Here is a 13,301-nt window from a genome sequence, read left to right on the forward strand (position 1 = left end):
AGTGTCAACCAGCATGTTTAACTTGAGTGTTGTAATGCTACCCAGTAAACAACAATTACACATGTATAGTAAGTCAGGATGGCAGCTTTTGGCAATAAAACTTATCCAAACAATGGAAGCTCTAGGTTTAATTTGTCTTAAAACAGCACACAAGCTTCTTGGAGATGACATCATGTGATGTTATGTAATCAAACAATATCAGTCCATTCATTTACCAGCCTGAACTGTAAAAGGAAAATGTTTGGGGGGGGAGGGGAGGATTGTTTCAAACACACCGCAGGGCAAATAAATGATAAAGCAGTGAAGATAGGGTATAGCCACAGTCAGAGTCCAATGTCCTCCTCCTCGACTGCGCTGGTCCAAAAGCAAAGACCGGGACCATAAATGCACATCCTGTTGGTCCTTGCATGCAGCGAAAGTTGTGCGGTAGCAAAGTTCACACAACGTCAACGGTAGAACTCCTCAACGGAGGCAAAGTTCATCAGCAACAGGCCGATAGTTCCACTGGCTGCTTGCAGGCATGACAACTCCACTATGTTCCACTACACCTTGTGACACACTCATCTCAATAACTATGTTCCACTCCAGTTTTACACGTGACACGCTCATCTCAGGAACGACACAACGGCCTCATGCTAATGTTAATGAACTATAAAATACATCAGACACGATGACACTGTCACTTCCTCTCCAACATACACGGCAGTAGTAGTATTAGCAGTACAAATGGGAGCATTAATTCATTTTCTACCGCTTATCCTCACGAGGGTGGTGGTGGTTGGGGTGGGGGGGCGGGTGCTGGAGTCTTCAGGCTTGTGCACCCTGGACTGGTGGCCAGCCAATCACAGGGCACATATAGACAAACAACCATTCACACTCACATTCATACCTATGAATACCATACCTACGCATGCACAGGGAGAACATGCAAACTCCACACAGATGGCCGAGGGTGGAATCGAACTCGGGTGTCCTGTGCTGTGTGGCCTGCGTGCTAACCACTCAGACAAATGGGAGCAGTAGTATTAATAAAAGTAGTATGGCAGCAGTAGTGTTAGTAGAAGTGATGAAAACAATCCACTATATTTCATAATTAGTTATTAGGGCCTATTAATAATAATAATATGATTATTATACCCTATTGTGTCTTTGATTCTTGATTTTGTGTAGTAGTGGCAGAAACAGCAGTATTCATAGTAGTCGTAATAACAATAGGCAGCAGGAGTCCCCCCGCCCCCGCAGGGCTGGGAGTCTCCAAAGACTCAATCAACCTGAAGACACGGGTGTTCATCCGTTCCTGGGTGGTGATATGAACCGTCTGTGGCAACGTGATGCCCCCAGCTACACAAAGTTTTCTGTCCTCCATCTGTAGTCTATCCATTGCCATACTATCCAGCGTCGATGTGGATTCTGTCGCTGCCACCGAGTGCCATCACAGAGACTCAAACCTGCTAACTGATTGGGGCTGTCACCATTTTGTTCTGAGCAGCCAGTACAGGACACACACTACTCCACTGGGATGCCATTATGTAAAACAAGCTATTCCTTACACGTCTATGTCATCACCACTTCCTTTTGGTGGGACTGTTTAGTGTCTGATACCTTCAAAGATAATTGTTCCTGGATGCCCACTCGCAGCCATGTGATATTACAGTGTGATACATACTAGAGTCATCATCTGATTTAGCACGGCGCCACTAATACGTCACACTGTTCCTAAGTAAGTATATATACGTTAGTCTTCCTGTCATTTAGAGGCTCTTTGACTTGTGGTTTGGCATGTTTCTTAAAAACTAGAGATTTTGCAGTACAGTAAGTCCATCAGAGAGAGAACCTCTGATTAGTTTATACAGTCATTTAACAATCTCTTTTACAGCAGAGCACTCCTGTCTTAAAAAGAATCTTTCATTCGCTTCATGTGGGACTAGTCGCTATTTTAAGGTGAAGAGTTAAAAATAAGAATAACAGTAAGAGAGAAGTCATTGGCTTAGTCCCCCAGAAGAAGCCAGGCCAGTGTCCATCTTCATGACAGAAGTGGCAAAAGGCCTGCCAGTGATTTGGTGTGAAAGCATCCCACAAGCACCAAGTAAAGTGGGAGAAGGATGGAGGAGTAGAATGGAGGAGTAGAATGGACATAGAACAGAGAACATAGAAAGAACATACCCAGCAGCAGCAGCCGGTGAGTCTGTTTGTACTCCCTCTTGAGCTCCTTGAGGGCCCTGTCAATGTTCTTGCTGACTTTCCTCGCCTCCTTCTCGGCCTCCTTCTCCTCCACCAGCAGCTTGTCCCAGTTTTTCTGCTTCTGGCTGCTGCTCTTGTGCGGCAGTTGCAGGCGACGGCCGCGCTCCTTGGTAGCCGCCTTGCCGCCCCCTCCTCCACCTCCTCCGTTCTGGATAAGCACGCCGTCCGTGCCGGTGGTGTCCCCGCGCCGGTGCTCCCCGGCCGCCGAAAGCCGGCCGGGGTCCCCGGCGGGGCGCACCGGGCCCCCCCGCAGAGACGAAGTCTCCCCGCATCCGCCGCTGTCTTCTGGGCGAGCTCCCTGGGCGCGGGTCGGCGCGGCGGCGGCGACGTCCGGAGGCTGCTCCGAGTCCGAGGTAGCGTTGGATATGGACCCGCTCAGGTCCCCGAAGAGCCGGGGGCGCAGACTGTAGCACAGCCCCATGTTGAAAGCAGTCGTCGTGTGCGAGGATGGGATTGGTCATAAAGGAAAAATCAAAAAGGATCGCTGATGCGCCAAGGGCGGCCCTAACGTGCCATCGTCACACGGCCGCTCCGGCTCTGCGAGGACGGTCCCGATTCGAGGCGGAAATGTGGACCGATGGAGCTCCGACATTTGCTACATGACATCGTGCATGTTCGGCCCGCTCGACCCTGGATTGCTGGATGGATGGTTCGGTAGCTCGTCGCGGATCACCTGATTCTGTCCGTGGACACTGCGGGTCCAAGCTTACCGTAAGTCCGCCAACAGCACAGCGCCCGCCTGCTGAAAACGAGCCAGGCGACAATTGGAGTGCACGTTTGTTAGGTGCTTTACGTCATCGCTCGGGGACGACCGCTTGGAGTTTCCACGCACAGAAGCTGCCTTCTCGCACACTTTGTAGACTTTTTTTCTATGGGCCAGCGCTTCCTTCGCACGGCACTCACTAACAGTGCGAGTATTAAACCAAGGAAAAGTGACTTTAGCCTTACGTAAGGACCAGGGGCGTCACTAGGTTCTGAGGACAGGGGGCTCAGACCCCTGGAGATGCACAGGATATGAATGAATGTAGTAGACGTTCAAAAAAATCCAAAATCCAAATAACGAACAACAACCGGGATATAACTTTCCCACTTTTGGACAGATTTAGTAGAGATACTCAATTGTTTTAGGCCACCATTAAATGTACACAAGTACACACAATCTACACTGCAAAACCGCTGCTCAAGCTCTGCAACCATTCTGTCCAGTGGACATCAATGATATAATAATCATTATTATATTAATTAGCCCATTATTACTTCTTCTGATTATTACTACTACTAGTAGTAGGCTAGTATTAGCCTGCTTATTGCCTTACTTATTAGCCTGCTTTTGCCCTATTATATGAAATTTGTCAGAGATTTTTTTAAATAAAAATACATTTTTAAAAATCTATAAAAAATATCAAATTATTTGGGGGGGCTTAAGAACATTTTTATAAATAGGCCTAATACGCCACTGGTAAAGACTCATATACTACCCTAGCAGTCATAAGTTTAGACACACAAGTACATACAGACAACAGGGGTATGCCGAGGGTTCATTTTTGGGCATAATCCTCGGCATATTGGAAAAATTATATTAATTAGTAAGTATCAGGAGTCGTATCCGTGGTCCGCAGACACCTCTTTTTAAATAGTACATCCTAACAAGTGGTATGAGGTATGACAACAATATTCACCATTATTTTATCATTTCCAAGTTGTTCTTTGTAAATTTAAACTGGGCGGGTGTTAACTTGTTCACTTACCTCCGCTGCCACCAGACCTGAGAGAACTTGGGACCCCCCCCTCACTCAAAACTCTGGTCGAAGTCGGATTTTTTAGTGCTACGTTTGTGTTATTACAGTTTGTTACCAAGGTCAGCCAAAGGTCAAAAAAGTAGCATTATACTAACAGTTTGTGAACAGAATTTGCTGACTTTGTGGTACAACACTGCCCATCCTCTCAATGAGGGTCTGCAGGGACAAGCGACTCGAGTACCCGATTGGCTTCAGTGAGTGAATCCTAAACAGTGACGTGTTCACCAATGGCGTAGGATACACATGTGCTCGCTCATCCCAAATCTGGTGCCACCCTTAAAAGTGACAGTGGACGTTTTTGTGTTCATGTGTGAGAAATTTCAGGTCCACCCGACAAAGCATGTCCTTGCAGAAAGGGGTGCAATACTTTTTATTTAGTTTTTTGCCGTTTTCCACCGACCTTTCTCTTTTTGGGTTTGCTTTCATCTTCCATGACAACTTCCTCTGTAGCAATGCGGACTCTCCTGGTCTTTATGAGCTCCTGTGGAACTTCTGAAAGACGGAAGCAACCCAAAGGATCGGTGGTGCCCAGCCATGGAACAATGCTAAATGCTAATGCAAATACTTTCCTCACCTTCACACGTAGTTGCCTTGGTGCTTTCTTCTTCTGTGCTCTGCTGTACTTGCTGTGAAGGTTTCCACACAGCCAAACAAGTCAGCCTGGCCGTGGTGTTCACTTCCCCCAGGAGGGTGGGACATTCCAGCTCCTGTCAGAAAGCATGTACTTCCATAAGCTACTTTTCCCTCATGGCTACAATCAACTGAATGCATGGGAGTCTCTGGAAACAGACAGACGGGTCTGCATGAACCCAAAAGGTTCATAAGGGCTTTGACCCTGCAGCAGATGATTTCTACTTTCATCACGTCCATCGGCACAAATTGACAGAAGTAAACAAAATGTACAAGAGAGACTGACTTCATTCAGATGCATCTTCCACATTTTGATGAATCCGTCGTTGGAAGCCGTGACCATCACGCAGTAGTCGTCGTCCATGTTGAAGCCATCCACCGCTTTCACCCTCAGAGGACACGAGCATGTTAGTACTTCCTGCAACGTTACCGGAAGAGCGGCAGCTGCAAATACGGTGCCTCGCGTGGTTAATACTTTACACCAGGAAATGGCCGACATCTGTAACTTCAATCTGAGCAACGTCTGTGGGCGTGTTCCTATGCGGATGTAGAGTTGGAACCAGCCGATGGACACTTTGTATCTTTGTCTCTACCATTGGGGGGGGGGTTTCAAATCTTTCCTGTTTATACTTTTTTTTTAAGCAGCTGTCTTGCAATAGACATATAAAAATTAAATAAAGTAAATAAACAGTGGTTCATTCCTATTGCATTGATGCACAAGCTCACAAACTGTGGCAGCTTCCACTCGATTGATTTTGTTTGTGTCAACTATCTATTGGGAAAACAAATGTGTTGTTGAAGAAATAGGAGAAGGCTGAAATTACCTGGTTTCATGGGCCTTGAACTCACACACCCATTTCTCCTTGTCGACGTCACACAGTCTCACTATTTCATCATCACCTGCAACCACCAGGATTGCATTCTGGGGAAAACACCTCATTAATTAGTGTTTGCCGTCATTAAGACAGGGGTCACTGTTAGAGCGCTTACGCTTAAGAATTTGACGGATGAGATCCTCTTGGGGTTCTTGAGCGTATTGGTCACCGAGGCCGTGTCCAGGTGGTAAAGATCCAGCTGGTCGTTGATGACCACGACGTATTTGTCGCCATCTGGCGACCACCGTACGATGTGTGCAACTGCGGAGACGCAACAATGACATCACAAACACACAAAAACACACACAGAAAGCGATGCCAACACTCACTGCGTTTTATGTTCTTGATGAAGGCACATCTTCCAGTCATTAGATTCCATGTTCTGTAAAGATACAAAAACATGCTAGCATCCTCTCGATCTAGCATCACAGTGACTTTCATGTAGGCGTGGTTCTCACCTGAGGGTCTTATCTGTGCCCACTGACAGCGCAAGCTTTCCGGACGGATGCACAGACAGCGACGTGACGTGGCCTCTAAAAGACAACATCTTTTTCTTTAGTATTTGAAATGTCCATCCTGTTGACATGGGGGAAAGCTACCGATCCCAAAGAACCAGCGCGAGTGTGAATGTCTGCCACTAAGAGGATCTGTGACTAAGAGGATTTGCTGGAGGTCGCTCATTAAATCGAAGATCTTTGACGCTGTGAAGCTTACAACTCCACTGCTGGATTGTTTTGTTTTTACCTCCCACGCTGGTTAACCTGCTCATTTCAGGGGCTTTTCAGCTGATATTGGATATGTTTCTTTGAATAAAATACACCATAAATCTCTAATTGTGCACAAGGCAAATCTGGATGCTTCTCCTCTTGGCCGAATTCCTCAATGTCCCAGGAGTAACAGCAAAGGGCAGTGATTCCCTAAGTGTGGGCCGCGGCCCCCTCGTGGGCCGTGGTGGTACTGCAGGTGGGCCATGATTCATTTTTGCAAATATTATTTTTTAAATCAGTTTTATTTTAAAGTATTTATTGTACAATTTAAAAAATATTTATAGGCCTAAGTAATAACCTATTGACCTGTTACAATATTTTAGGAACCTATGATTGGAACATAGCTCTCTGGTCATCATGCCAGGGGGTCATTATCGGAGGAGCACATAGTAGATAGTGGCGGGAAAAATGGAGCACAGTTGAGAATTAATTCTGACTTGTATGTACACCACAGATTAAAAGTTTGGGCTTCCTTTATCCCCCTGCTTTCATTTCAATCCTGAATCTTTATAATAATAATAATAAGTTAAGTACTCTGAGAACGCAGCATTTCGTCTATGTACTGTTTATAGGACAAAGGTGGGCCCTGAGTTGGTAAAGTTTGGGAATGACTGCTTTAGGGAATAGTCCTGATGTGTGCCAATGGCCAAGACTCACTTGTGAGCTTTGATGGACTGGAGGCACACCCACTTCTTTGTGCTCCACACACAAATCAGTCCATCCTCCCCTCCACTCAGCAAATGTGTTGGGCTGTAGAACTCCAGGCAGGTGATGGAGCCTGTGAGGAGACAACCACCACAATAAAACACACTGTTGCCTGATGCCTTCAATTAAAAGTGAGCAATGCACATGACTCACCATTGTGACGCAGCAATGCGCCATGTTCCACTTTCTTCTTCATGTCATACAGCTGGATGGTCTCATCTTTGCTGCCAGTGACGACGAACCTCTCGCTGGCTGCCACCGCTGAGACAGATGCAGTGTGTGCATGGTGTGTGAAGTTTGCCTTGGCGACCCACTCCTGCAACAAACACAAAAAGTCCAAGACAGTGAATACTCATGATGTCCAAACCAACAAGAATGTATGATATTACTAAGCGGACAGGGTGTGATGTTACACAATAAAATATACTTTTCTTAAAAGGCTGCATATCTCTTTCCAAAACTACAGCTGTGCCTAACATTGTTTACTTTCTACTCTACTTTGTGACATGGAGTTTTATGACATTCCCATCAGCAGTGCAGTGCAGCAACAGTGACTTAGCTTTATGACTTAACTAAAGAAGAACGTAGCTCCAGTTAGTTGTCAGCGCTACTTAAGTAAAGAGGAGCCGTCTCAAAACAATATGCGGTCAAAAGAGTAACACGTCACATCACAAAAGTGCCTCGCCTCGAATGTTTGGAAAAGCAAAATGTTTACTGTTGAAAAAAACTATATATCCCTTTAAGTGTCAAAACACCGATTAACTCACCTTCTCGCCAGGTTGAACACGGTAGCCAAAAGCGACTTGCTCGTAGCTGCCAGCAATCAGCTCCACGACAGGGACCATGATGCTAAAGCTAACACTAGCTTCTTCCCACTTCAGCCTACGTGTCACACACTTGTGACTTTGGAGCGGCAACTGTAAGTAGACTATAAATTCAATAAATATAGCGATTACAACGGGGGAAAACACTGTATTAAGGAAGATGGGAAACGACTATAGATAGATTACCGCCCTGGACACACATGCACACACGCGAAAAACCAAAACACTACAAGGACTTACTGCGCATGGACAACATTCTTTTTCTGCAACGTCCCGAGCGCTCATCCTTGCAATGGCGCCTCCCAGCGGTGTGGATGCCGATGTCCGGTAATACGATGCATACACCCCACGTGCCACCTCACTTTAGTGGGAACTGGACAAAATACCAAGAGTTAAAACAATTCGTCACAACAGTAAAACAAATAACCGCTTTGTGTAACACTTTTTATAAGTAACTTTCATTATTGCATTCATAAGCCGACCACACCCGAAGTCAGCCGGGGTAGGTTCCAGCATACCCCCGCTAAGTTAGTGAGAAAAATCGGCATTTAGAAAACGGATAGGTGGAAGTCGACAACGCAACAGCATCCGCCCTTCTTGCTGTGGGCGGGACATTGTCCATTAGTCGTCTCCTCATTGGCTGCTACCCTGCACTACATCACAACTAACTGTATTTTTTCCTTAACAGTCTCTTCTGCACGGAAACATGGCAAGAGGGTAAGCACAATGAGGCAATTTAATAAAAAAAACACTTTTACGTTTCCTTCAAATAGTTCGTTGACACTTCCAGCCGTTTACAAACTTCTATTTGGACTCGACATAGAGTTTTTATTGTGTAAACACGCATCCGGTGGTGTCGTATATCAGTCAGTGATGCGTTTGTTGCTTGTGGAAAAACGTCCACTTTTGATGCAAGCACAGTTGAACAATGGAGATGTGTCATCTGTCATATGTGTGTGTGAGAGGGGGGCGGGGGGTCTGCTGATGATTAGTGGTTACACAAGAGGACAGTCAATTCCACACACTATACAAAAATGTTATGTGGTAAATTTCCGTTAGCATTGATGGAGAGAAGAAATATAAACTGCTCAACGGCACTTCTGTCTTTTTGGGGCATTTATTATGCAGAAGGGAAGACGGTTGAAACTGACAGTTGAGAGCCAAACCCTCGGTTTGCATACACAGTCTGTTTTGATAAAATATTGCGCGTAACAAACTAGTCCTTGTCCTTTATTGTGTTGTTCTGTGGACTAGCGGAGATGCCAAAACAAAGCACCCCACATGTTAATTAGACACTTTTTTATTGACTGCAACTGCAAAATAACCCATCATGGGGCCAAAGAAAGTTGCTAATAGCAGCAATTTGATGCAGAAGATGAGAAATTGCATCAGGTCAAATGGTATATATATTTTAAAAATCTCGTATCATAATACCAATCTTTGAAAGTGAAAGCGTGATATATAAGCCCTGCCCCTCGCATTACATTATTATTTTTTTATTATCAGGGATGCATACTTTGGCACGACACCGGAGCGGCAGGAAGGACACAGAGCATCAAGTTGTTCATTGCTCTGTGTGCATCACACCAGCACGTTTGCATGTATTTCTGTATTATGAAGAAGAGGTTATTTTACAGTTAGGACACCATAGGAAGATTCCAGTTAACGGACACTTCATACTCAACAAGCAGGATCAAAATTAGCAACAATTTTTTGAAGAATGATGCATTCAGGTGCATGGATGGATTGATTGATTGATTTGCTGCGGCGACCCCTAAAGGGAAAAGCCGAAAGACAAAAATGAAGATGTATTCAGGTGCATCACGTTAACTCCTCAGGTAGCAAGTCGTAGCTGCATTCACGGACACTTGGAAATCACTGGAATCACACCCACACACGAGTGCAGCCCAAATCATGTGACATTTCCAAAAGCAACCACTTGTTCCTCATAACAGTAGGACAGTGTTACAAAATGTTCGACTGCTAACAGACATCAAATAGACGCATATGCAGAATGAAACCATTGTGAGCGGACAAAAAGCAGAAATTGATTTCATTCAAAAGGGAAGGATGCCAATATCAGAGTGAAATAAACAATATCTTTGTTCCTCAGTCAAGCAGCCAACCAGGAGCTTGCTGAGGTGCTCAATGAACTCTGGCGTCTGGATAGCAACCGTCTCAAACCGGGAATTGATTATATCATTTCTCTGCAGGTCAGTACTGGGAGAATGTCTGTTTGGGTTGGGGATAGTAGAGTAGACTAGAGATGATCTTGTCGCTTATACAGAAGTACGAGTATAAGTATACAAGTATACCATGCAGTGAGACAAGGACTGGACAGGACCCCTATGGAGGAGCCCAGTGCGGGCCTGTTAAAATGGATGAGAGGATACAATGATTTAGTGTCGGGTACAACTGTGACCATTCCATCCCAACTATGCTGGTTTTCTTGTGCCATGTGATTTTTTGTTTCTGAATTCAGGGTCGAGCAGGGTACGTGGCTCAGGGAAGTAACTATGCCAGAGACAGAGCCAGGGCGCCGCTTTTCACGTACGTCAACCAGGACAAGCTGAAAAGCATGGAAACGTTTTCACGTACGTTCACTGTATCCGCCATTTGCTTTCATGTTTTATTCACTAAAAATGTACAAAAATTTTCTTTCAAAAAGTCTTGCAAAATAATGCTCTTGTCTCCTTAAAGGGAATTTGTCCAGGCCAATACGGTTGAGAGTCAAACCCTCGGTTTATATACACAGTCTCAATATTGCACGTAACAAACTAGTCCTTGTCCTTTATCGTGTTGTTCTGTGAAACTACACACTGTCCGTGCATTTTTTTTATTGACTGAAACTGCAAAATGACCCATCATGGGGCCAAAGAAAGTTTCTAATGACAGCAATTTGATGCAGAAGAAGAGAAATTGTATTAGGCATTGTCAAAGGCTGAAATAATATGTAATAATAATAATTACACACTGTCCGTGCATTCTTTTTTTATTGACTGAAACTGCAAAATAACCAATCATGGGGCCAAAGAAAGTAAGGCCCCTTTCACACACAAAAAAGGACCCCCCCCCCCCACAATTTTTTTCGACAACAACACAGAATGTGGAGACAAAGGTTGACCCGGCAATATTCCGCCTCCTGAGGTAGTAACATTGGTAAATCTACCATGGTGGAAAGGGGTGGCCTGTAGATTTTTCCCCCATTTCACTGTTCTGTATAAATGAGCACGGAAATAGAATTGGGGTACACAGAAGAAGGTTTACAGCTTCTGACAAAGTATGAGAGCTATAAGAAAAGGCTACGGCCAGCTCTGTTCCATGTTGCTGTTCTGTATGAAGAAAACCGAAACTAAATGAGGGAATGAGATGGACCCGGCAGTTTTCCTTCCTGATGTATGACAACTATAAGAGGCAGGAAACTGCCCTGGTATCCCTTTTCACACAGGCTGTAAAAAAACATTTTTCTCAGTTTTGCTGTAATTATGTGCTGTATAAACACTACATACAATAATTACACAACAGTGTAATATTCCATCTTGTGACATATCAGCATCTGTAGCCCCTTTCACACAGACCATTAAAGCGGCTTGTTTCTATGCCGCTGTTCTGTATGAGCAGCCTTAAAAGGAAATGGTGGACCCGGCAATGTTCCACTCTGGTGACGGCTCAGAAACAAAACATACCAGATCTACTCTCATGGATCAGATTTTGCAGGGTTTTGTGTGAAAGGGGCTTTTGTGAGAGTGCCACATCGCTTTCAAGACTAAGGTCTTGAAACTCTGGACTTACTCCAATAGTAATTCTGAAGAAGTTTCCTTAATCCTTCATGTAGACTTCATCAACCTGCTGGACAACTACGAGATGTCGACCGGTGTGACAGAGACCGTGACGTCCGAGGAGCTCCAGGAGAACCACAAGTTTCTGGACGCTATTCTGGAGACAGAAGTCATGAAGGTGACAACACCAAAGTGCCATGGGCGGCCATCAACCGTAGCAAATGATTTGTGTATTGGCAGCGTGCTCACCAGTATCTGGTCAAGAAGAGCCAGTCGCCGCCAGACATCACACACTTCAAGAGGCAGCTCTACGACATCTGGTTCAGACTGTACCACCGGGACAGGAGCGGGGGGTGAGTTTTAGTTCCTGGTGCAGGAAATGAGTGCTAAATGTGCGCGTGTTTTGTTCAGAGAGGATTCCTGCGGGTTTGAGCATGTATTTGTTGGGGAAACCAAGTTTGGCCAGGAGATTATGGGTCTACACAACTGGGTGCAGTTCTACCTGCAGGAGAAGCACGGCCACATCGACTATAAAGGCTACAAAGCAAGAGACAACAAAGACACGGTGAGAAAAACACGCTCATTCAGCCCCTCGCCACGCTTGGACATCTTTACGTCGTCATCTTTTACAGCCTGACCACGACGACCACGTCCTCAACCTGCAGTTCAGCTGGAAGGGTTTGGTGAAGCCCGTCGGTGGTTCCTTCATCGGGGTAAGCCCCGAGTTCGAGGTCGCTCTCTTCACCATCATATTCCTTGCGTCTACGGAGAAGATGACGTCGGTGGTGGTCAAAGTGGACGAGTACATACTGGAGCTGGTGGTCTACCGCCACGGACGGTCCATCGGAACGTCCTTCCCCAAGCTCCTCAGCAGCAATAACCGGGATTTGTAAGAGCATCATCGCCGCAATCGTCACCACATAGTTGGTTTTCTTTACTACTACTACTTCCTGTGTCGGCACATAGCAACCAATACATACCGCACCGTGTCTTTCTGACCATCTTACTTGCAGTAAGTTCAGTTAGCAATTTTTATGCATGATTATGCTTCATTTAGTCTACAAATATATACATTTTGTTTAAACATGCATATGTTGTTATATGGATAATAGGCCTGAGGCAACCACAAAAGCGTAAGTAAGAATCCTCATTTGTAAATGCAATATTTTTGTAGTTATGGCAGAAAAACCTGTTTACAACCTTCTAAATGTGGCCTTTAAACACTATCAGAGCCATCTGATAAGGATAAGCGGTAGAAAATTAATGAATGAACATTTGTTGTGCTTTTCATATTTTTTAAGTCACTTTTTGTCTATCCATTACAGTGGCCAATTATGCAAATTAGACATAACATCATTAACCCACAATGCACCATTGCCACCGATAGATCGCAGGACTGTGGCAAACAAACTTTTTTTGTACGAATTGCACCCCCACCCCTGCTTTAGAGGTAAATCAAGCTTTATTTGCAAATATGGCTTCTTGGACCACAGTTCTTTCAAACAAGCGTTTGACGGGTGCTTTGTCGCAAGGTAATGCTTGCGGTTAGCACTGGAAAATCCAAGTAACAAGTGCTCATTTACTTTGTGCTCGTAAGTGTAAACAACATCATGTAATCAAATGTAGTCTTAATCGTTATTATATGATGCTCTATGCTCCTGTACAGGAAACAATCAGCTTC

General features: G+C 44.9%; 3 protein-coding genes across 3 annotated transcripts in view; 1 reads left to right on the forward strand and 2 right to left on the reverse strand.

The window, feature by feature from the left end:
- LOC131109453 (guanine nucleotide-binding protein G(olf) subunit alpha) overlaps positions 1–3,089 on the reverse strand; it is a 45,741-nt gene extending 42,652 nt beyond the window's left edge. Inside the window, exon 1 of the mRNA XM_058061484.2 lies at positions 2,164–3,089. Within this exon, the coding sequence (XP_057917467.1) occupies positions 2,164–2,662 (499 nt within the window). The 5' untranslated portion in view covers positions 2,663–3,089. The remainder of the gene's footprint in view (positions 1–2,163) is intronic.
- Positions 3,090–4,366: 1,277 nt separating this feature from the next.
- Positions 4,367–8,090, reverse strand: pak1ip1 (PAK1 interacting protein 1). The gene is made up of 10 exons (XM_058061786.2): positions 7,785–8,090; positions 7,171–7,333; positions 6,970–7,090; positions 6,004–6,078; positions 5,875–5,927; positions 5,661–5,806; positions 5,495–5,592; positions 4,957–5,059; positions 4,615–4,747; positions 4,367–4,532 (listed from the first exon to the last, which is right to left on the reverse strand). Exons 1-10 carry the CDS (start codon positions 7,860–7,862, stop codon positions 4,411–4,413), a joined length of 1,092 nt encoding a protein of 363 aa, XP_057917769.2. The 5' UTR covers positions 7,863–8,090; the 3' UTR covers positions 4,367–4,410.
- A 319-nt stretch (positions 8,091–8,409) lies between these two features.
- Positions 8,410–13,254, forward strand: LOC131109807 (uridylate-specific endoribonuclease C). The gene is made up of 7 exons (XM_058062172.2): positions 8,410–8,558; positions 9,955–10,054; positions 10,324–10,435; positions 11,677–11,798; positions 11,861–11,973; positions 12,032–12,185; positions 12,253–13,254. The coding sequence occupies exons 1-7, from the start codon at positions 8,548–8,550 to the stop codon at positions 12,511–12,513; spliced, it is 873 nt and encodes a 290-aa protein (XP_057918155.2). The 5' UTR covers positions 8,410–8,547; the 3' UTR covers positions 12,514–13,254.
- The last annotated feature ends 47 nt before the right edge of the window (positions 13,255–13,301 follow it).

Source organism: Doryrhamphus excisus, linkage group LG2 (assembly GCF_037039965.1).
Source record: "Doryrhamphus excisus strain RoL-2023G ecotype Guam linkage group LG2, RoL_Dexc_Guam_v1.1, whole genome shotgun sequence".
Taxonomy (NCBI): Eukaryota; Metazoa; Chordata; class Actinopteri; order Syngnathiformes; family Syngnathidae; genus Doryrhamphus; species Doryrhamphus excisus.